Source organism: Hemibagrus wyckioides, linkage group LG27 (genome assembly GCF_019097595.1).
Source record: "Hemibagrus wyckioides isolate EC202008001 linkage group LG27, SWU_Hwy_1.0, whole genome shotgun sequence".
NCBI classification, from domain to species: Eukaryota; Metazoa; Chordata; class Actinopteri; order Siluriformes; family Bagridae; genus Hemibagrus; species Hemibagrus wyckioides.
Genome location: NC_080736.1, coordinates 13,956,688 through 13,981,341, shown reverse-complemented (window position 1 = coordinate 13,981,341; position 24,654 = coordinate 13,956,688). Strand labels below are relative to the sequence as shown.

At 37.2% G+C, this 24,654-nt stretch overlaps 1 protein-coding gene across 1 annotated transcript; it reads left to right on the top strand.

Moving 5' to 3' along the window:
- Positions 1-5,977: 5,977 nt before the first annotated feature.
- Positions 5,978-22,495, top strand: hoga1 (4-hydroxy-2-oxoglutarate aldolase 1). The gene is made up of 7 exons (XM_058382378.1): positions 5,978-6,231; positions 6,464-6,592; positions 11,820-11,947; positions 15,267-15,401; positions 17,675-17,771; positions 18,337-18,470; positions 22,323-22,495. The coding sequence occupies exons 1-7, from the start codon at positions 6,030-6,032 to the stop codon at positions 22,470-22,472; spliced, it is 975 nt and encodes a 324-aa protein (XP_058238361.1). The 5' UTR covers positions 5,978-6,029; the 3' UTR covers positions 22,473-22,495.
- Positions 22,496-24,654: the final 2,159 nt, after the last annotated feature.

Here is a 24,654-nt window from a genome sequence, read left to right as displayed (position 1 = left end):
AAACCAAATTAGAAGTTTTTAGAATTGCGTATAAAGACAGCCTGCCCAACTATAGACAGGCTCTAAAAGCTGCTAGGGCCGAGCATTTGAGCAATCTGATAAAAATAAACCAGAACAATCCCAGATTCTTATTTAGAACAGTGGCTAAACTAACAAAGCATCAGATTTGTGGAGAGAGTATTTCAGCACATTTTAGTAGTGAGGATTTTATGAATTTCTTCACTAAAAAAATTTATAGTATCAGGCACAAAATATTGGAGGTTCAACCATTGATGGCATCCGGTGATCCAGACCAGCCTGTTGCTCCACACTTAAAGCTACAATGCTTTATCAGCATAGGGCAGGAAGAGCTAGTTAAATTTATCACCACAGCTAAATCAACAACGTGTTTGCTAGATCCAATTCCAACTAGACTGCTGAAAGAAGTGATACATGCAGCTGGAGAGCCTCTTCTTAATATTATTAACTCCTCGTTAAATCTAGGTCATGTCGCAAAATCTCTTAAGCTAGCAGTTATTAAGCCTCTTCTTAAGAAACCGAAACTAGACCCTGATGAAATATCAAATTACAGACCGATTTCAAACCTTCCGTTTATATCTAAAATATTAGAAAAGGTGGTGTCAGCCCAATTATGTGCCTTCCTACAGGAAAACAATATCCTTGAAGAATTTCAGTCAGGTTTTAGGCCCCATCATAGTACAGAAACTGCACTAGTTAAAATCACTAATGACTTGCTTTTAGCTTCGGACCAAGGCTGCATCTCCATTTTTGTCCTGCTTGATCTTAGTGCTGCATTCGACACTATAGATCATAATATTCTCATAGATCGCTTAGAAAATCACATAGGTATGCAGGGACAGGCATTAAAATGGTTTAGATCCTACCTGTCTGATCGATACCACTTTGTAGATTTAAATGGAGAACTGTGCAATGTAGTGCCAGTGAAATACGGGGTCCCACAAGGGTCAGTTTTAGGACCTCTGCTTTTCTCAGTGTACATGCTTCCATTGGGTAACATCATTAGAAGGCATGGGATTAGTTTCCATTGTTATGCCGATGATACCCAGTTATATATTTCATCAAAACCAGATGAAATATCTAATTTGTCTAGACTAAATGAGTGTGTTAAAGATATTAGAGATTGGATGACCGATAATTTTCTATTATTAAATTCTGATAAGACAGAGATATTACTTATTGGCCCAAAAACAAGTACACAGAAGCTCTCGCAATTCAGGTTGCATCTAGAAGGATGCACTGTTACTACTAGCTCAACAGTGAAAGACCTGGGCGTAATATTAGACAGCAACTTATCCTTTGAAAATCATATATCCAATATCACAAAAACAGCCTTCTTCCATCTTAGAAATATTGCCAAGCTTAGGAACATTTTATCTGTATCTGATGCAGAAAAACTAGTTCATGCATTCATGACCTCCAGACTGGACTATTGTAATGCATTACTAGGTGGTTCTCCTGCATTTTCAATAAACAAGCTACAGTTAGTCCAGAATGCAGCCGCCAGAGTTCTTACCAGATCAAGAAAATTTGATCATATAACCCCAATATTATCATCCCTTCACTGGCTACCTGTTAAGTTTAGAATTGACTTTAAATTAGCTCTACTTACGTACAAGGCTCTAATTGGTTTAGCTCCCACCTATCTCTCCAATCTTCTAACACGTTACAATCCACCACGCTCTTTAAGATCGCAAAATTCCGGACTTCTAGTAGTTCCCAGAATATCAAAGTCCACAAAAGGGGGTAGAGCATTTTCGTATTTAGCCCCAAAACTTTGGAATAGTCTTCCTGACAGTGCTCAGGGCTCAGACACAGTCTCCCAGTTTAAATGTAGACTAAAGACTTATCTCTTTAGCCTGGCATACATCTAACACTTCCCATAACCTTGTGCTCCAGTACATCTGATTAAATGCACATTATCATCTAGTGCTGCTAATATTATGAACAGCAGCTATGCTAATGCTGTTCCATTGTTTCCCTTCTTTTACCCATTCTGAGGCATACAGAGACTGTGCCGGCTCCAGTGGCATCCGGAGATGGACCAGCTCCAGCCGGGTTCTGCTTGTGAGGATTGGGATATTCAAGCAGTGCTGTGGACAACAACCTCCTTATTGACTTACATAACATTATACACATGCTGTATCTACATCACACAATTGTCACCTAAATGAGGATGGGTTCCCTTTTGAGTCTGGTTCCTCTCAAGGTTTCTTCCTCTAACCATCTAAGGGAGTTTTTCCTTGCCACAGTCGCCTCGGTCACCTCAGGCTTGCTTACTTGGGATAACATCTAGGACTGTTTGTCTGTTTATATGTTTGTTGTTTTCTTATTTCATTTCTCATGTAAAGCTGCTTTGAGACAATGCTCTTTGTTAAAAGCACTATACAAAAATAAAATGAATTGATTTGAATAGAATTTTTCTGTGTGCATGACTGTCATTCAAATGGTTGCCTCTAACTCAGTGGAATCTGGAGCTTTGCTTGGCATTTTAGAGCCTGAAATAGAATTCTGATTGAACTGTGAAAATTGAATTACTGATGTGTGTGGACTTTTATATAAAGACCAGATTAAGGTGATTATTTCAGTTGTCCACTAAATATTGTTACTTTTGGGCCAATTACAACTAATGTTCATCTAATTAGAGAAATTGGAGAGCATGGAGAAATTAAGAGGTAAACTGAAGATTGATTAAGTATAGAATCATCTCACTGTGAGTGGAACACTTTCAGGCATAACCACTATTAAATAATCTATTGGGTTTGATAAAATGGTGAAAAATACTTAAAAATAACTCTAGTTTGTGTGGTGGCAAGAAACCACATTTTTAAAAAATTTATTTCAAAATTCATTTAAAAAATCATTGTGTTCTTTCGTGTTTTCCTTACAGATACCTATTAATTGAAAGATTGAAAAGAGTATCCCCCATGCCTTCTCAAGTCCCTTTTCCCTGTATTGTACGTTATGGACAAAGAAACCTGTTTTTGTTTTGATGCTCCATGATGTTTCATAGTTCGACCACAAGTATTAACAGCCTGAGAGTTATATTTGTTTTTCTGTTGTTGTTGGTTTATTATTATTATTTTTTATGTATATAAAATATGTAGATGTTTTTTTTCCACTCCAGTTTGTGTAGGAGTTTATACAAGATTTTAATATAAAAACTTTTTTTTTTTTAGGCCCTTTCTATCATGGTTTTGATATACAAACTTTTTATTTCGTAATATGCCTTTTCTATTAAAAGGAATTAAAGGAATCTTCTTGTATAAGAAGGCTTTACTTTGTAATTTGCCCTTTTATATTAAAGTTTTGAAAAAAAAGAACTTGTTTCTGTCATTTGTGTTATACTGTATTCTAAGAAGGAAATAAGAAATTTGCTCTAATCTCAGTTAATCTCAGTTTCTCATTCTTGCTTGACAACATCCTGGACTATTACAATGCACTGTTTTTTCTGGCATTACCTATACTTATTTTACTTTTGTCAGATTCATTGGTGTGTATATGCATTCACTTATTGTGACATCACTGATTAAGTGAAAACTACACATACAGATCACATAAAATAACAGGCCTTTTATTTATACATATTTTAATGTTTTTCACATAAGCTGGTCAGTACCTATTTATTGGATTTTTGAGGAGTTTTATCAGTTTTTTTGGGGGGTGAACTTATGGGTTCTTGAATTTCAATACATGAAAAGATCTCTCTTATAGTTTTAATTCACTTCTTCTTTTGTAAGGGGTCAATTTCTCGCTCAGCTTACTGAAAATAGTGTGCTTGTGCCCGGCAGAGTATTTACATTATAAAATAATTTTCTTTTACTAACTTAACCTAAACATAACCCTAACCTGCACATATGCCTTTGTCAGAAAAACTCTTTTCCCAAGCTTGTATCACCTTGAAGTCAGGAATCAAGCCTATTTGATGAAAAATGACTTTTATGTTTGTTTACTGTTTTATGGATAATTTCACCACTTCCATCTTTGTTATGAAATTTTGTAATGTAAACAATCATATTTTGTATCATAATTCACCCCAAAGATGTAAAAATGTCTTTGATAATTATTGTTTACTGTTTATGAACAAATTTCACCTTTTCCATCATTAGTATAAAATTTGAACCCTAACCTTATTCCTAATCCTAACCCTATCCCTAACCGGCACATACGCGTTTGTCAGAAAAACCCTTTTCCCTTGCTTTTACAGCCTTGAAACTATTTGTTTTACTCTCTATTATAGTTGAGCCCAAAGATGTGAAAAAAGTAAATGAAAAGTTCAGCTGCACATATGCGTTGTCAAAAAAACCTTTCTTTGTTTCATTAAACAAAGCATTAATTGTGGGAGACGTCAACATTCATTTTGATAAGTCAGAAGACTTTGAGAACAGCAGTTGTATCCGTCTTAGATTCAGTTCATTAGAATGTAAAAAACCACGACAAATTCCTTGTGTGTCTTCGCACTCTTGGCGAATAAAGCTGATTTTGATTCTGATTCTATTACTGACCTATAAAGCACTAAATGGTCTTGCACCATAGTACGTGAGCTATCTTTTGGTTATTTATGGTCCGCCACGCCTACTCTAATAAAAGGGTGCATGTAATTTGGTAGTACCTCAAGTAGCAAAGGCTACAGCGGGGGCAGAGCTTTTTCTTACAAAGCCCCACAGTTATGGAACAGCCTTACAATTAGTGTTCAGGCTTCAGACACAGTCTCAGTGTTTAAATCTAGGCTGAAGACCAATTTGTTTAGTCAAGCTTTCAATGTATAGTTTTTCTTAGGTAAAGGAGCAGATCTGGTAGGTTCATGGGCATAGAGTGTTTGGTGTATTGGGATGTTTGGATGCCGTCGCCTTACTTCAGTCGCTCAGGTTTGCTGACTGTAAAGTGGTTGGACGCAAGAGCCACTTGGGGACTGTCACACCGTCATGGATCTGCCATTACATCTTTCTTCAACAGCAAGAAATTAGGGTCTATAATAAACTCAGAAACTACACTGACTTAATAGTTCCTCATAAGCCATTGGGTGCTGTTGTAGAAAGGACATTGTAGAAAGGACAATTTTTTTCCTACTGAATCAAGTCATAGTGTTCTGACCCATATTTCGGATCATATTTCTATCACGTTCTTGTAGTCACATTCTTGCAGTAGCCAATCTATGTGACTGGAATGCTACACAGTGTCCAGTTAAATGAAGATGTGACACTGTCACTGATGAAAACATTACACCCAAGGTGGGGTGAGGAATATTCACCTGAAAAAAATTGTTGATTTATCTGTCACTTATTTTCTTGATTAATCTTGATTAATATATTATTGTGTCATAGTCCTCTGGATAATTTTTCAGTCAAAATAGAGTACAATTAAATTGTTAGTTGCTATAATTGTTATGTGCTAATGTAGGATGCATCCTTACATTTTTCTTGCTTCCAACAACACTATGAGAATTCTTCACTTGCTGCCTAATATATTAATTGTAACAAGATTATGAATGTAATTTCTCTGGGGAAAAAGGTATTTTTGGACTATAATCAGAATTGCATGGAACTATGTTAAGTCTGTAAATTTAACATTAATTACAGTGTATTATGTTACTATTTCAGCCATGTCATGTAGCTAATATTGAAAAGCCATCCACTGGACCGATCCAACCCCTCCTTCCCTGAGAGAAAACCAACGAAAACTACAATTCCAATGTCCAAACTTACTTTTCAATCATTAACAGGTGCCATTGCAGGCTCCATTGCTTATTATCTGTGAAAGAACACTTTCAGAACTTCAATACAAATACAAATTTCACTTTCTTTCTAATGCACATGTTAAATATTATGCTATAACATGTTGTATTATATTTTATAACTTTTTAGATGTGTTGTAACACTGCTAAATCTGTTTGAATCATGCTTTTCCTCCACTCTGATACTGTCAATATTTAGAGAGCAAAGTGCATATTAACTGTAAGTAACAGTTCACATATCGGCTGACCTGCTCTCTCTGCACCAAAAATCAGAGGAATGATGTTGCTCAGGATTTTTAATCGTGTATACAGAAGAGAATTTGGTTATGTATGGAAAAGTGTAAGTCAACATGCTTCACAAAGGCTTGATATTGCTGGGATTTATCCTCCCATTGCCACTCCATTTACACAGAAAGGAAATGTGGATTATCAAAGCCTGGACAAAAATCTACAAAAATATGGCAGTATGCCTTTTAGAGGTAAGCATAACAATTTTACTTCCAATGAAATTTGCGTATTCAGTAGGGCCTATTTAGACATACTTGAAATGTTATTTAGTTTATCTGTTAAATGAATATACTGTTTTCAACAGTTAAATGCAAATAATTATTGTCAACATCAAATGTCAACATCTATTTCATTTTTTAAGAGTTTCTTTTCTATTGTTACCCATAAAATAGTCTTATTCCCTAATTCTCACTTTTTTGTCAGGTCTTGTGGTACAAGGATCTAATGGAGAGTATCCATATCTGACAGCCGAAGAGCGTGTAGATGTTGTAAGAAGAGTTAGAGAAGCTCTGCCTTCATCAAAGCTAGTGATGGCTGGATCTGGCTGTGAATGTAAGATGCTTTTGGTTTGTGTGAGGCATTTTGATGGCATGGTTTGGATATACTTAGCCCATTACAGGGAAGGGTCACTGCAAATCTACACAAAATGATTCTGACTAATCAACTCGATATCATGCAACTGTCTTTTCCAGCATGACAACACCTTAATACAATGGCCTACTGAATAATTTGATGATGACAATGATTTCAGTCTATTGCTATGGCCTTTGCAGATAATAAATCCCAATCCAATTGAACACCTATGGGAGATTTTGGACCAACTCATCTTGTATATTTGATTATATATAATGTAAAATACCATAATCAATATAAGAATTTAACATGAAGATTCAACATTTAACATGAACATTTGGAATTCTTTTATTCATGTATTATTTAATATATATAACTTTTCAGGAGCACCACAAAGGATATTGATAGACAAAATGTTTATATATATAAAAATGTACAAATAATTGCATATTCTATTCTATTCAGCTAAATTCAATAAAATTCAGTAAATGTCTACCACGGAAATGACTCAGTACACCATAATCCTGAAATAGATCTGCATGCAAACTTGTAAGCTGATTTAGTGTTGGTTGAATTATTATTACACAGCTTATGAATAGAAAACTTGGACCGTTTTACCTTATGCTGTAAAGTATAAATTTGTAAAAAATAAAGTATAAATAATACATTATATATTATATGTAATACAATAATAAAATAACATAATAGTATAATAATATAATATCTATAACTATAATATGATAATAATATGATAATGTAATATAATGTAATTTTTATAAAAATATGTAAATCAATAATATATACACTATATTGCCAAAAGTATTCGCTCACCTGCCTTGACTCGCATATGAACTTAAGTGACATCCCATTCCTAATCCATAGGGTTCAATATGATGTCGGTCCACCCTTTGCAGCTATAACAGCTTCAACTCTTCTAGGAAGGCTGTCCACAAGGTTTAGGAGTGTGTTTATGGGAATTTTTGACCATTCTTCCAGAAGTGCATTTGTGAGGTCACACACTGATGTTGGACGAGAAGGCCTGGCTCTGTCAGGTCAGGACTCTGTGCAGGCCAGTCAAGTTCATCCACACCAGACTCAGTCATCCATGTCTTTATGGACCTTGCTTTGTGCACTGGTGCACAGTCATGTTGGAAGAGGAAGGGGCCAGCTCCAAACTGTTCCCACAAAGTTGGGAGCATGGAATTGTCCAAAATGTCTTGGTATGCTGAAGCATTCAGAGTTCCTTTCACTGGAACTAAGGGGCCAAGCCCAGCTCCTGAAAAACAACCCCACACCATAATCCCCCCTCCACCAAACTTTACACTTGGCACAATGCAGTCAGACAAGTACCGTTCTCCTGGCAACCGCCAAACCCAGACTCGTCCATCAGATTGCCAGATGGAGAAGCGTGATTCGTCACTCCAGAGAACGCGTCTCCACTGCTCTAGAGTCCAGTGGCGGCGTGCTTTACACCACTGCATCCGACGCTTTGCATTGCACTTGGTGATGTATGGCTTGGATGCAGCTGCTCGGCCATGGAAACCCATTCCATGAAGCTCTCTGCGCACTGTTCTTGAGCTAATCTGAAGGCCACGTGAAGTTTGGAGGTCTGTAGTGATTTACTCTGCAGAAAGTTGGCGACCTCTTCGCACTATGCGCCTCAGCATCCGCTGACCCCGCTCCGTCAGTTTACGTGGCCTACCACTTCGTGGCTGAGTTGCTGTCATTCCCAAACACTTCCACGTTCTTATAATACAGCTGACAGTTGACTGTGGAATATTTAGGAGTGAGGAAATTTCACGACTGGATTTGTTGCACAGGTGGCATCCTATCACAGTTCCACGCTGGAATTCACTGAGCTCCTGAGAGCGACCCATTCTTTCACAAATGTTTTTAAAAACAGTCTGCATGCCTAGGTGCTTGATTTTATACACCCGTGGCCATGGAAGTGATTGGAACACCTGATTCTGATTATTTGGATGGGTGAGCGAATACTTTTGGCAACATAGTGTATATATATATATATATATATATATATATATATATATATATATATATATATATATATATATAATGTATAAACATCTATGATATATAGTATATACATGTATGTAGATTGACAATAGTCAAATATAAATGTAATGACAATAAAGTGTCGGTGCAGTATGCACACTAAGATGTCCAGTGAGTGTGGTTATTGTGTGTGCAGAATAGTGCAGGGTATACAAGTAGTGCAATTTGTGTGTGCAACAATCCGCTGAGGTAGAATGTAATGTTCATGTGTGAGGTAGAATGTAATGTTCATGTGTGGGGTAAGTCTAGAAAGTCCAGGTACTAGGTCTTCTGGTTGAGGGCCCGAATGGCCTGCAGGAAGAAGCTCCTCCTCATTCGCTCTGTGTTTGCCTTCAAGGAACAGAAACGTTTCCCTGACCGCAACAGAGAGAAGAGTCCATTGTTGGGATGGCTGAGGTCCTTCATTATCTTCCTAGCCTTGGTCCAGCACTGCTTGCTGTATATAGTGCCCAGGTCAGGAAGCTTGGTGTGGATGGTACGCTCGGCTGATCGCACCACCCTCCGGAGAGCTTGCCTGTCCTGTTTGGTGCTGTTTCCAAACCAGGCTGTGATACTTCCCATCAGGATGCTCTCAGTGGTGCAGGTGTAGAATGTCTTTAGCACCTTTGAGGGCAGTTTAAAGTAAGATGATAAAGACGATGCCGGGCCTTCTTCACCAGGGTGTTAACTTGACAGGACCATGTCAGGTCCTGCGTAATGTAAACACCTAGGTACCGGAAACTGTCCACTCTCTCCACTGGGGACCCGTTGATAGTCAGGGGCTGGTAATTCCTCTCCTGCTTGGTGCTGAAGTCCACTATCAGCTCCTTAGTCTTGCTGACGTTCAGGAGGAGATTGTTGGCCTGGCACCATAGTTCCAGGTTTCTAACCTCCTCTAGGTAGGCTGTCTCATCGTTGTTGGAGATTAGGGCCACCACCACAGTATCATCCGCAAGCTTAATGATGTTGTTGGAGCTGGAAGTGGCCACACAGGTGTTCGTAGGTGTTCAGAGAGTACTACAGGGGGCTCAGAACACAACCCTGGGGGGCTCCAGTGCTGAGGGTGAGTGAGGGTGAAACAATGGTTGCCCAACTGTACTGCCTGTGGTCTGTCTGTCAGGAAGTTGGAAATCCAGCGACACAGGGATGGGCTGAGGCCCAGGATCTCCAACTGAGTTTATGATTAAACTATTTTATCCCTGATTCATCCCTATTGAGCCAGCCTGCGGTGACGGTGGCAAGGAAAAACACCCTGTGATGATATTAGGAAGAAACCTTGTGAGAAACCAGGCTCAGAAGGGAACCCATCCTTATTTGGGTGACACTGGACAGTAAATAATGTAAATGTAACTAAATAATAAATAGAAAAATCCTTTTTATCCATCCACAGCATCAGTAAGCACCACTAAGTGACGAGACTCCGACCAGGGGTAGAGCCAGTGGCCACACTGGAAACTCAGAACACTGATTGTATATACAGTGTATTAGGAACACATGTACAATCATTTAAGCAATTATCTAATCAGCCAATTGTGTGGCAGCAGTGCAATTCACATGATATACAGATCACATGATTCACATGATATACAATTATGCCACAGTCAAAATCACCATGGTCACATTTTTCTACATTCTAACAGTTGATGTGAATATTACCTGAAGCTGCTGGTCTACAGACCAGCATAATTGGCATAATTGTTAGTTTGAGAATAATTTAGGCTGGTTTGAGAATTTTGTTTTAGACATACTTGATCCATTCTGATTCTTGTGATTTGAGTTTTACTTGTGGAGGCCACGTGAAAACGTGAACACTGTTTGAAAGTACAATTGCCACAAACAGTTTTCCATCACAGAACAGTTGATAAGCTCAACAAGGTAGACACCTTGTTAAAACTATGAATTTCCTGGTTCCTCTCAAGGTTCCTTTCTAATATAATCTCAAGGTATTTTTCCTTGCCACTATTACAGCTGGCTTGCTCATTATGGATAAAATAACATTTATAATTTCTATCCTGAATTTTTATATTTCTGTAAATCAGCTTTGTGACAATGTCCATTGTTAAAAGTGTGATACATATAAAATTTAATTGAACTCCTGGGATTTTCCTGCACAACCATCTCTAGAATTTGCTCAGAATGGTGCAAGAAAGAAAAATGATCCAGTGAGGGCAATTCTGCTGATGGAAATACCTTGTTTATGAAACTGAGAATGGCCAGACTGGTTCAAGCTGACAGAGAGGCTACAGTGACTCAGATACCACTCTGTACAATTGGGAGGAGCAGAAAAGCATAGCAGAACACACAACACATCAAACCTTGAGGCAGATGGCCTACAACATCAGAAGACCTTGTCAGGTTCCACTTCTGCAGGATGCAGTGGGCACCAGCTCACAGAAACTTAGCCTGGTCTGATGAATATTGATTTCTGAGGCACGTAGACAATCCAGGCTAGTGAAGGTGGTGTAATGGTGGGGAGAATATTTTCTTGGCATATTTGGGCATATTACCGCCAGTGTTACATTTTGGGCATGTTACTGCCAATCAGTCATTGCTTCACTGTCATAGCCTATTTGAGAATTATTGCTAAAAATGTACATTCCTTGGCCACAATTTACCCAAACCCTTTTATTATTATAATGGCTGCTTAGATGATTAATGTCTCAAAGAAAAAGTCATCTCTTACCTGTCACTGGATCTGAATCCAACAGAATGACTTTGACTTTCTTTTGCAGTAAACCTCAGCCTACTTTACCTTCTCTTATCCCTGAGATTATGGTATAGCTATCTGGCTGATAGCTTTTACACATTGTTTCTCACCACAGCAGCTGGGATCTAATAAAATGTGAATAAACTAAGGGATGCTTTACTTAAAAAAAATTGCTATAATGAGTATAATAAATGTTGTTATTTAATAGTATATAACCTTTACTATTCCCCATTGGAAGTATCAGAACATCAAGGCCAGTCTTTTGCTAATTTTATTTTTGATAGTGTGAAGGCATTTAGAAAATTCAATACAAATACAATACAAAAGATAAAATGTGGTCTGACATATTGCTGCAAATTTTCAATGCAGTCCACTTTATTTAGTCAAATTATAAATTTAACTTTTGTATATTATAAATAGAACATGTTTTCTGTATTTTTTCTTTAGCCACAAGAGCTACAATCCATTTGACTGAGAGAATGGCCAGTGCAGGTGCTGACTGTGCGTTGGTAGTGACACCTTGTTTTTATCTTGGAAGAATGAATAGCAGTGCTCTCATTAACCACTATACACAGGTGAGTATATGTCATTTCAAAATTGCTGCATGTGTTGCCAGACTTGTGTGTTTATACCAACTGCACCTGGTAATTGACTAAAATAAAATGATGAAATTGCAACCAATCTGAATAGTATATTAACACTGTATTCCAGATTAAGGTAAGCATGCTTTTTAAGATAGCTACATGAATCACTGGCTATCTTAAAAAGCATGCTTACCTTAATCTGGAATGCAGTGTTAATATACTATTCAGATCTGCTGCAATTTCATTATCTAAACAATATTCAAAGTGGACATATATCTCTCCTATAAAATGTACAAATAAAAACCATTATAAAGATAGACAGATAAATAGATAATTTATTGTCATTGAATAATGAACCGAAATAGCAGCAAAAAGGAAGAATGTAGCATCTACAAGAAAGTGTTTAATAATAGTGCAACTTTATACAGTATGTGAACAATATAATGTAGAGGGTATCAATTTAGCAATAAGCTAATAAGCAAGTCAGAGGTGACAGTGTCAAGGACAGCTGGAAGAATATTTGAGAGGAACTAGACTCATCCTTTTCTGGGTGACACCAGGTAGAGGGATTCAAAATAATTACAGTATATAGAAGAATAAGTGTAAAGTCAAACAGAGCTATGCATGTTGAAAGATTGTTCAGTGTAAATATAATGTGAATGAATAAGTGTCCTGGGATAAATGCAAGACAGATTAGTCTTTATAATTACAGCAATAGTTCTTAGATAAAAAGTGAGATAGGCATAACATATTTTTGGGAATCTTCAGGATATCTATGTAAGACCATCCAAATTTCAGTATGAACTATTTACTTTTGCTTGTGTGTAACAGCACACTCAGATCCAGAAAAACAGAGAGAGCCCTCACCCGAGTATTGACTCACACAAACTCACTTCCAGGTCTGCTTGGGCATTTAAGCAGCGCTCACCTTTTGTTAGATGTGAAGCATCGTTTTCTCTACACTTAGAGAATCAAGATCATATCAAGTAATAGGGTAATATCAAGGTAATGAGGTAATATCAAGGTAATACCTCAAGGTCAGACCTCAGTCTTGATATTACGGTGTTTGATCGTTGCCTGTTATATTCTGACCACGAGTTTCGGTTTTGGTTTTCTAGTGTTTGTTTTCTGGTTTGTGACTTCTGCCTCGTCCTATGGTTTCGATTTCTGCCTGATTGGATTTAGAAATAAAGATCTGCACATGGATTCTAACACTCCTGTTCCTGACAAGTCCTTACATTGTGCTTTAGCACATGATTTTTTTGTGCCAGCTCACCTTGGCATGGCCTCTGTGTCAATCTCTTTATGGAAATGGGACAGGCATGACCTCCTGCCTTTTCATGACAAACTTACTGTGGTCAGCAAATGCACAAACTTGACTATAAACCAAAAATATAGGTAAAATTAGCAAGTTAGACCTTAGTCTGGTAGCTCAAGTGGTTAAGGTTCATAGGGTTCAAGCCCCAACACTGCCAAGCTGCCACTGTCGGATCCCTGAGCAAGGCCTTTAATCCTCTCTGCTTCAGGGGCACTTCCTCGAGGCTGATCCTGTGCTCACACCCCAAAGAAGGATATGCAAAGAAAAAATTTTGCTGTGCAAGTATGCACATTTATTTGCATTTGTAAGTGAAGCATTCTACAGTCAGGTCTGAGACCACACTGAAAATCTGGGATTGGTATTTTTTTTGAAAATGGAAACAAACAGAATGTTTTAAAGACTTGCAATATTTTAAAGCAATAAATTAAAGTGTTTAACATATTGAGTATTTAATATTCAAGATTCTGCACTATTTATAGGTGTATATATTGCAAAGATTCCAAAGTTTCCAAAGAAGGATATTTAAAGAGAATTTTTCTTCTTCTTCTTCTTCTTCTTCTTCTTCTTCTTCTTCTTCTTCTTCGTTAAACAGCAGACTTTGCTAAAATAAATGCCTTTTTCGGAATTAAAATCTGGATTGCTTTTAAATTAATTATTAATAATAATTAATATTAATGATTATATTTGTTTGACAGAAATTTGTGAACATAAAATATATCGTCCTATATCTGTCATAGTAACCCTAGCAAGTAATTAATTGTTTACCCTTCCATCTTAAATATTTTTTACCTTTTAACTCGATTTTTTATTTTTTATGCATGTAGTACCTACCAATCACCTATACTCTGTTGCATCGCTCACTGCAGTTCCAAACTGCATCTAGAAGAAACATCAGCTGTGCATAAGCATAAGATTATTATGCTATCATAAAGCTTAGTGCTAGCTGCCAGGTTTGGTGAATGAGGGATAATAGTCTGCTGCTGAGGCTGTATTTAGGCTAGGTCTGTTGGTTACAGTAACGAGTAATGTTAAAGCTACAAAGAGATGTATATAATTGTATGCTTAAAACGTTGTGGCAACAGTTAAAGACAAAAAACAAGGTCCCTAAAGACAAGGTTTTATGCATATAGCATGGAAAACCCCAGTGGCCTTCACAGAGCCATGACCCGAACCCCGCTGAACCATTTGTATTAACTGGAATGTTGATTGTTAGTTAGACCTACTCATCCTACATAAGTTGGTTCTTAATATTTTATGGCCACAAAGACCTTGTTTTATATCAAAGAATTGGATTCAATTATAGTAAACAGTTTGATCTACTGAACCATATTATAAGGTACATCAAGATTCCAAGGAATGGGAGACAGTGACTGGGATAATATTTGTATTAAGAAATATGTATGCAACACAGCGACCTTGTTTTCCTTGCAATGACTAAGAAAAAAAAAGTCTACTTTTTCTATTTTTGGGCTAGTTTCAAGGCTGTTGTGAAATTTTGCTGAAATTTGACAAACTGGTTAACCTGTACTGTCTTTGTCTTGTACATGGAAGCAAACCTGTGGAAACACAGTTGAACAAAGGTATGTCTAAAACCACTCAAAATGAGCTGCTACACTAGATATGACTAGATAGCAGCTTATTGTATAAGTCCAGTGTCATAATTGTTCTCAGTAATTGCATCCTGTCCACCAAAATCAATGATCATGAATAACTGCTGCTCATAAATATGTATCATTTTATTCAAGTTGATAATGTCATTTCAAATCTGGACAACGAGTTTGCTTTAGATTAGACATCTGTTCGCTTTAAAAACAACTGACCATTTGAAATTCTGAGACAAAAAATAGATTTCAACAAACATGATTACAGCCATAAATTCACATATTTTAGTGATCAAGCCAGTCTCTTATTAGTTTATTTGTTTAGGGAGAGTTGTTTGGTTTTTTCTTAAGGAGAGGTGTTATTGATGTTAATACTCTTTTTAACACACAGGTAGCAGATTCCAGTCCTATACCCATTGTTCTGTATAGTGTGCCAGCAAACACCTTTCTGGATCTGCCTGTGGATGCAGTGGTACAGTTATCCCAGCATCCAAATATAGTTGGCATAAAAGATAGTGGTGGAGATGTAAGAGAGACTGTCTATCTACTTTACTCTATCATATATTTGCGTTATTAAACCTAGCAATTAATTGATTTTTTTTTGACACAATATGAGACATACTTTAAGAAGCTACTTATTTTCCAAAAATATTAATAAGCAATTTTCTAAAATAATTGTATTAATTGCATACTGTATATGTAAAGTCTTTTTTGTTTTCCCATGGTAATGTCTCTGGCCAGTTTTTTTTAAACACATTTGGGTTTGAGATCCAGTAATAAATATGATATGATAGACCAGAATCAGCTTTTGTTTTCTGATATTTACAGATATGAGTATGTATTTACAGATAAGATGAGTCAGTTGTTATGAATATTAAACACTGTGCAGAGGCACTGTTTCTGGATGTCTTGTCACATTATACACCAGGACTAACACAAATTAATTTCCTTGCGTGTACCTTTATAATGGCCCAACAAGGTTCATGCTAGTTCTTTCGAAAGGGACCTTGTTAAAAATGAATGCAACAGGCGATCCCTGGGTCATCACCTCTTCAGGTAGCATCTCACATTACTTGATGTAACCTATATATAATAATTGAAAACTCGTGTTGAGCTAGCAAAAAATGGGATGGGTTTGTTGTCCATCAATTACTCAAAGGCGTGCATCATCTTGACGCTGGAATACTCTAACCTTCCATGCTGTCAGCTGTTGGGCAGCAAGGTAGCCTTTTTTTCCAAAACATTCCTCCTCTGGCATTCCCACGAAGCTGCTGCATGCTCAAAGAGCTCTAGGAAGACCTGCAGACTGTCCTTGGATGCCATCTTAGTGAAGAGGAATCACAACTAAGAGTGGTGACTTTCTGTCTGCTCATGGTCGATTAGCATTTTGTTTTGAATTTGAAGGGTGAGGGATTTCATGATCTTTCCAAATGGGAAGGCATCGAGAGCAGTCCCAAAAACAACAGTGACATCACCAACAACATCCACTGGGCAGGGGCAAAGGTACCACAATGTACTGTTCTCTCAGCAGTAGAATTTAGAAAGCCAGATTAGAATTTGCATGGAAATACAGAGCTGAAGTTCTAACAAAATTAGCTTCTATCAAAGTGATTGAAAGACCAAAGTGTGGGGAAAGATCTGAAGAAAGGATCTGATCAGAACATGCATACATGAAAACTGAAAGAACCTTTGCCTATGTTCTGAGTAGTTTAAAACATCTGGATATAAATGTCAGGAAACAGTGGCTGAAATTCTGATCTATCAACTCATAATCATCTTTTGATCTCATACCCAAATGTCTTAGAATGTACACCGATCAGCCATAACATATTGTCCACCTGCCTAATATTGTGTCGGTCCCCCTTTTGCTGCCAAAACAGCCCTGAGTATTGTGGCATGCACACCATTAAATCCCTGAAGGTGTGCTGTGGTATCTGGTACCAAGATGTTAGCCGCAGATCCCTTAAGTCCTCTAAGTTGCAAGGTGGGGCCTCCATGGATTGGACGTGTTTGTCCAGGACATCCCACAGATGCTGAATTGGATTGATATCTGGGGAATTTGAAGGCCAAGTCAACACCTCAATCTCATTGTTGTGCTCATCAAACCATTCCTGAACCATTTTTGCTTTGTGACACGGTGCATTATCCTGCTGAAAGAGGCCACAGCCATCAGGAAATACTGTTTCCATAAAAGGTCACATAAAAGTACATGGTCTGCAACAATGCTTAGGTAGGTGGTACGTGTAAAAGTAACATCCACATGGATGGCAGAACCCGAGGTTTCCCTGGAGAACATTGCCCAAAAGATGACACTACCTCCGCTGGCTTGTCTTTTTCCCATAGTGCATCCTGGTGCCATGTGTTCCCCTGATAAGCAATGCACCCAGTGATTTAAAAGAAAACGTAATTTACCAGACCAGGCCACCTTTTTCCATTGCTCCGTGGTTCAGTTCTGATGTTATCAGATAACATTCAGTTTTCTTCACTTCTACTGAAAGAAGAAAATATGGGTCAGAGCATCTCCAAAATGAGGTGTTCCTGGTAATGCAGTGGTTAATATCTATTAGAAATGACTGGTCTAGCAAGTCTGGTGCTCTGACTGCCTCAACTGCAACTAGCCTGCACTGCCCACATGCAGGGTGGTTTCAGTGTTATGGTTGATCAGTTACATTTTATATATATATATATATATATATATATATATACATACATAGACATTATATGTATATTAAGGTAAATCATGTCAGTCCATTAATTATTCTTTCTTTGATTTTCTTCCACACTGGGAGAAACTGATAGATTACAAGAATAAGTCTGATTGTATACAAAACCAGATCACAGGATTTCCAGGTGTTGGCAGGATCAGCTGGGTTCCTCATGGCTGCCTATTCAGTAGGTAAGGCAATTCCTCTAACCTCTAGTCTACTTTAAGTATGCACATTTATTTGCATTTGTAAGTGAAGCATACTACAGTCAGGTCTGAGACCACACTGAAAATCTGGGATTTGTATTTTTTTTTGATGATGGAAACAAACAGAATGTTTTAAAGACTTGCAATATTTTAAAGGAATAAACTAAAGTGTTCAACATATTGAGTATATAATATTCAAGATTCTGCACTATTTATAGGTGTGTATATACAGTATTGCAAAGATTCCACTTTTCACTTAGGTTTTTGTCAGTAATATTATTTGTAAATATAAATGTTGTATTAAAATAGAAAAGAATGTAAAATCAAATTTCACTATAATTTTCACTTCTTATAATTTTCACTATCTATCTATCTATCTATCTATCTATCTATCTATCTATCTATCTATCTATCTATCTATCTATCTATCTATCTATCTATCTATCTATCTATCGTAAATACATACATACATACATATACAGTATGTATATATACATCGGGAGAGAGACTGCTATGTACTGACCTTACTTGTTCTTCCTTTCATTTGAAGGTGCTGTTGGAGGTGTGTGTGCTTTAGCAAATGTTTTGGGTCAGCAGGTGTGTGAGCTAGCACAGCTGTGTACATCAGGACAATGGGACAAAGCCAGAGACCTCCAATATCGTCTCATTGAACCAAACACAGCGGTGAGGTTCATATAACAATTTTCACCTGATGCAAAAAAAGTGTTACAATTTATGCAAGGGCCTTGTATCTTATTTGGTTAAAAGCGTGTATACATTTCACTGAAAAATGTTGAATGTGACAAGAATACTACAATAGATGAATGCAGTTCCCTTATTTATCACAAATAGTATATAGAACAAAAAATAGGATTCATCAAATTTTGTTGTACTCCCTGTCACCTTTTAACACCTTTTGTCTTCAGTAACATACTGTCATTTTAGGTGAACATTCAAAACATTGACTTCAAATAATATAATTTACATGGATTCTGTATAGAATAGAATATATGGTTAAGTTAATTTTTTTATTATTACATTTAAAGCATCTAGCAGATTCGCTTATATAGTGCAACTCATGCTTTGGAAATTCTATCAAAAAGTATGCAAATGCAGGCAGTTCTTCTTGACAAAGAAAGTCCAAAAATTGGCAAAAGGCATGTCAAGAACAGAACAGACTCAGGATTCTAAATGAGGGTAAACAAACAACCATGGCTTTGCTAATACAAACAAAAGTTTCAGGCATAACAAAGATAGGGCGAGACACAGGCCTCAAAAATATGATAAATGTGAGGCTAGGTGATGTCTGGGGCAAAAACTTTGTTAAGATGCTGCCACACAAGGGTTTAAATAATAACAAATCAGAGATGAATCTGAAAGCAGGTGAAAAAATCATGACACATGGGGAACTGGAAGTGATATGACATGGACAAAGACAGGAAAGGCCATGTCGAAACAAAGAACATAAATCAGAATATAAATCAAACATGCGGAAATGCACCTGCGCCACCAGCTGCCGTCCACAGCATACTTGCCACCAATGCGTGAGGCAGAGATTCATGACAATAAGACCAATCATTTAATTGTGACAAAAGAAATGCAGATGATTAGCATATCCTGGATAGAGCCCAGTAGATGTTCCGAGAAAAGGTTATGGAATTTAAATAGTTCAAATGTGTACAACGAATCGATGTAAATTAACTGAGTTACATTAACAAAATAAAATTAGTTCAAGTTTATGTCTGGTAAAAACCAAATGCAGAAACAGATGCAAACAGGTGTATGCTGAACAAAAATGCTGAAATAAGTCAAAAACACAAAGGAAATTGCAGCAAGTTGCTTTTCCAGAGCAATGCTTTGGGTAGCAGCTGGAATAATGTTTCACTGAAAGCCTGCCACCTCTAAATTGATCACATAGCATCTGCAATGATGCTTGACCTCAGTAAATCAACAAAATTTGGATACATTTTAGGGATCATTGGTAACATAACGTTAATTTAATTGCTGGAAATCTGTTTATAGAATTGAAAAAAATATGATATTCACCATTTTCTAGCCATCTGGTGCTGGATTTGACAAGAGCCCCTTTGGCTTTGGACTTATACTTGTGTAACATGTTCTGCAACTCAGCAAACTGGTGTTGTTCTTCAACTGATAGATTAATAAAGGGTTTTAGTAAAACACACACACACGGCTTTGTGTGTTTGTCATGTCTCCTTCATCTCTTGTCTCTTCTTCTTTTATGCCTGTCACAATGACTCAATGCAACAGAAAACAATCATTAATACAATTTGGTACATGTGTGTGATCCTTATCACTCACTTCCTTCAGCTCTGCCCTCCAATTGAACTGGTGCTTCCACATTCCCCCACTGCCTGAATCAGCCCAGGAAGCTGTCCAACCTGCAGCCAACTCCCCCTTGCTGCTAAAAGAAACCTGACAATGTCATCTATGCCACCCTGGCTGTGGACCACCTTGAACTTCAACAGTTGAAGTGCCAGATACCAACGAGTGATAGTATTGTAGTTAACATCTTTCATGTGGTGGAGCCACTGGAGTTGGGTGTGGTCTGAATCTAGAGTGGAGGCCTGTCCAACCAGATAGTATCAGAGGGTCAGGTCCAGACACTCCTTCCTCAACATCTCCAATGGGGTCCCTCTCTGGAATGGGGGCTGTGTGACCTTAGAAGGCCCTTGCCACTTGACAAGGAATTTAGAGCTCAATGGCGGTAGCAAAATGAGTTCTTGCACCTGTATCGAATTCTCCAGTGATAAACACCTCAGCATGTGGATCTTTGTTCTTAGGTCAAGAACTTATTGAATTTATTGAACCCCCAGTAATTCACATAGTGTTTGTGAAATAACAACAGCATTGGTCAGACAGGATCTTGCTTAGGATGCTGGAGATAACACAGTAGTGTGCCTCCACCAAGCTTGGCAGTTTTTGGCTTATTGAAGTGTTTCTGATTCTGAAACATTCATGGGTTGTCAGTAAAATGCATCTGTTTTTTGCATTTGTTTCTCTTTACTGCATTTTCAACATGTTGCTCCCTGTTACCCACCACAGGCTACATACAGTGGCAAGAAAAAGTGGATTTCAATAGTTTTCAAATATTTCAATAGAATTCAAATTTCATCTCATCTCAATCAAAGTCACAGCTGTAGACAAACACAATGTGCTTAAGTCAACGACAAACAAGCAATTATCTTTCATGTCTTTATTGAACACATCTCATTAAACGATCACAGTACTATAAAATAACAAACACTTGCATTTATTAGGCAGTTGATCCTCCTTTGGCAGCAATAACCTCAATCAAGTGTTTCCTGTTGCTGCAGATTAGATCTGTGTGACATTCAGGAATTTTAGACTCTCTTTCTTACAGAACTACTTTAGCTCAGACATAAGCTTAGACTGTCGGGTGTGAATAGATCTCTTGAGGTCATTCCACAATATCTTAATGGGGTTAAGGTCTGAGCTCAGACTGGGTCACTACAAAAGGTGGATTTTCTTTTTTTTCGAAGCCATTCTGTAGTGAATTTTCTTCCATGTTTGGTATAATTGTCTATTACATCATCCAACTTTTATTGAGCTTCAGCTGTTGCAAATTCTCCCTGATATTGCCTCGTGGGATATTTAAAAAAAAAAAAAATTGGAATTAAATTTTTTCCTCAGTGATGGCAAGTTCATGTTGGTATGCAGTGTTGCATGTTCTTCCCAAACAAACCTTAGTTTCATCAGTCCAAAAAACACTTTTCCAGTAGCACTGTAGATTCACTGTAGTCTTTGGCAAACTTCAGGTGTGCAGAAATGTTTTTTTTTTGGAAAGTAGGTTTCTTTGTTTATTTGTGTCTAATATTTTCCATTTAGTAGAATCATGAACAGATATGTTTATCAGTACCAATGATTTCTTCAAGTCTTTAGCTGCTCTTTTTTACCACCTTTTACCTGGATGGCCACTCCTAAGGAGTTTGAAATACTTTTTCCAACTTATACCTGTATTTTTCTTTCATATACTGAATACAATAATTTGTGTATTATTTATTAGTTTTTGATGACTGTAATTCAGATGAGATCAAACCAGATTTTAAGACAAATGTATACATAATTCAGGTAATTCCAAAGGGATTAATCATACATAATCAAAGTATTGCTTGTATTGCAAATCAGAAATGCACACCAATATTAACTTGTTTCCCCAAGAGAAAAAGAAAAATAACATGTCTACTTATTTCTGTGCCTAAATAATTTTGTTCAGTTTCAAATCTTTTATAAGTTAAGACAAAAGTCTTATGCTTATTGTAAAGCTTTTGGGCTAGTGTTTGTTTTTCTTTAAATAATCACAACACTGACCATATCTGTCCTTATAAAAATCTGTATTTGTACTAATTTAAGATGTATTATCTGTTCAACAATGTATTGTATTTAATGACAACACAGAAAAAAACTATTTACAATCACTAATTTAAAATGAGAATTGCATTGTGGTCATATTTACATGCTAATTAGGTCATATGACATTTTGCGTTTTGATAGGTCACACGGAGGTTTGGCATACCTGCTCTAAAGCAAGCAATGGAGTGGTTTGGGTACCAGGGTGGCGTATGCCGGTCCCCTCTGCAACCTTTGTCCAAGGTGGAGTTAGAAAATCTTAGAGCAGACTTCTCCTTAAATGGGTGGCTGTAGATGTATTAGATTAGTGGTGACAATGACAAATAATTTGCAGAAATTGGGAGATTATACAGATTATGGTCATCTTTATTGTTTAACACAAAGCAAAACTAAAAGAAAATGTAATTGAACCACACTTCTTTAACTGGCATTGAGGGTCCAAGACAACAAATTATAATGCTGAAGTTGATTTAATTAACGTAGAATTTTGTTTGTGAATTTGGTTTGTGTAATATGCACAATTTCCCCACTGTGGGACGAATAAAGGTTTATCTTATCTTATCTTATCTTATCTTATCTTATCTTATCTTATCTTATCTTATCTTATCTTATCTTATCTTATCTATACAAATTTTATGTGATTTTATCATTTTGGCTGGAGTGTCCTGATGAGTACTTGATTAATAAGTGTATATTGTGCAATGGTGTAACCAGGATCTTTTGAGTAACTTATAAGCACAAATTCAGGGCTTTGTAAGAAAAATTTCTAACCCCTGCTCAATTCCTGAGGTACCATCAAATAGCCTTCCACTCAGGTACTGCAGTGGAAAACCATTCAGTTCTTTTTAGGTGAGCAGTAATATTTTATGATCAGTGCGAAATTTGACTGGGAGCCAATGTAATGTGGATAAGAGGAGTGATGTGTTCATATTGTCTGCTACTGGAACATCCAAACTAACGCATTACAATAATTCAACCTAGAAGTAACAAGCATTACCTGGTCTTTACATCATGTAGTGACATATTTTTTAGCCATTTTTTCTGAGATGAAAGATGCCTATTCTAGTAATATTTTCTACATAAGCCTCAAATTAAATCTGTCAATAAGGTCCACTACTTCAGGGTACATTATTGCTGCAGAGGATAAAACAGAAATGCCATCTAGAGTTACTATTTTATTAGAAAGCTTACATATGTCTGATTCTGGAAGATAATAGGCATCTACTCTCTTGTGTCCTTTGCACATTCATCAACTCTATTAAGCCAGTGACTCTCATCTGGTTTTACTGAAACTTTGTAAGCATGCTTAGTTAGGATGCTTTGTATTTTTAAACATATGTAGAAGTGTGTAGGGATAAATGTTAGGGATAAATAGTAACAACTTTATACTTTATATTTTTTTTTCTGTTTCTATACTTCTGTAAAGCTGCTTTGAGACAATGTCCATTGTTAAAAGTGCTATACAAATAAATTGAATTGAATTGTTACAGCAACAGTTTGCAGCAGCATTACAGCAGCATTTTAATGTGATGTGCAAAACAGCTTATAGTAGGAATTATAAAAGTGTGATGTGCAAAAATTGCAGACTGAGTGCAGAGATGTATTGTTGAATATGAATGTGTTTGTATGTGTATGTATCTATGTTGTGATGGCCCCAATTCTTTGGTACCTTCTTCCAGATAGCAGGAGGGTGAGGAGTGTGTGTGTGAGGGGTATGTGGGGACATGTTGTTGGCTTTGTTAATGCAGCATGTGTTGTAAATCTCCATGATGGAAGAAAGAGAGACTCTGATGATCTTCTCAGCTGTCCTTGCTATTCACTGCAGGGTCTTGTAGTCTGAGACAGTGCAATTCCCAAACCAGGCAGTGATGTAGCTGCTCAGAATGCTAATGATAGTCCCTCTGTAGAACGTGGTTAGGATGGGAGATGGGTTTTCCTCAGACTTCATAGAAATTAGAGACTCTGCTAGGCTTTCTTGCTGATGAAGATCATGTTCAGTGACCAGGTAAGGTTCTCCACCAGCAGAACACCAAGGAATTTAGTGCTTTTGGAGCATGGAGGATCTGTCAACAACTGTTTGTTTTGGCCACATTAAGAGACAGGTTGTTCCATGTTGTCAGCCTGCTCTACACCAGGCTTTTAAGTGTGCACCTCTTCTCTATTTGGTGACTCACTGTTCTTGTTGCTGAGAACCACCCTGATCATGCCATCCGTATATGTATACATATATATGAGTACTTTTTGTCCAGGTGTGTAAGAGTGTGGTTTCAGTGGCATTGTCCGTGGAATCGTTGGGATGATACACTAACTGCAAGGGGTCCAGTGAGGGTTGCAGCAGAGTCTTGATGTGTCTCAAAACAAGCCTCTTGAAGCACTTTATGATGGTAGATGTGAGTGCAACAGGATGATAGTCATTGAGGAAGGAAACTGTATCTTTGTATCTTTATATCTTTGGCATAGGGAGGATGGTAGTGGT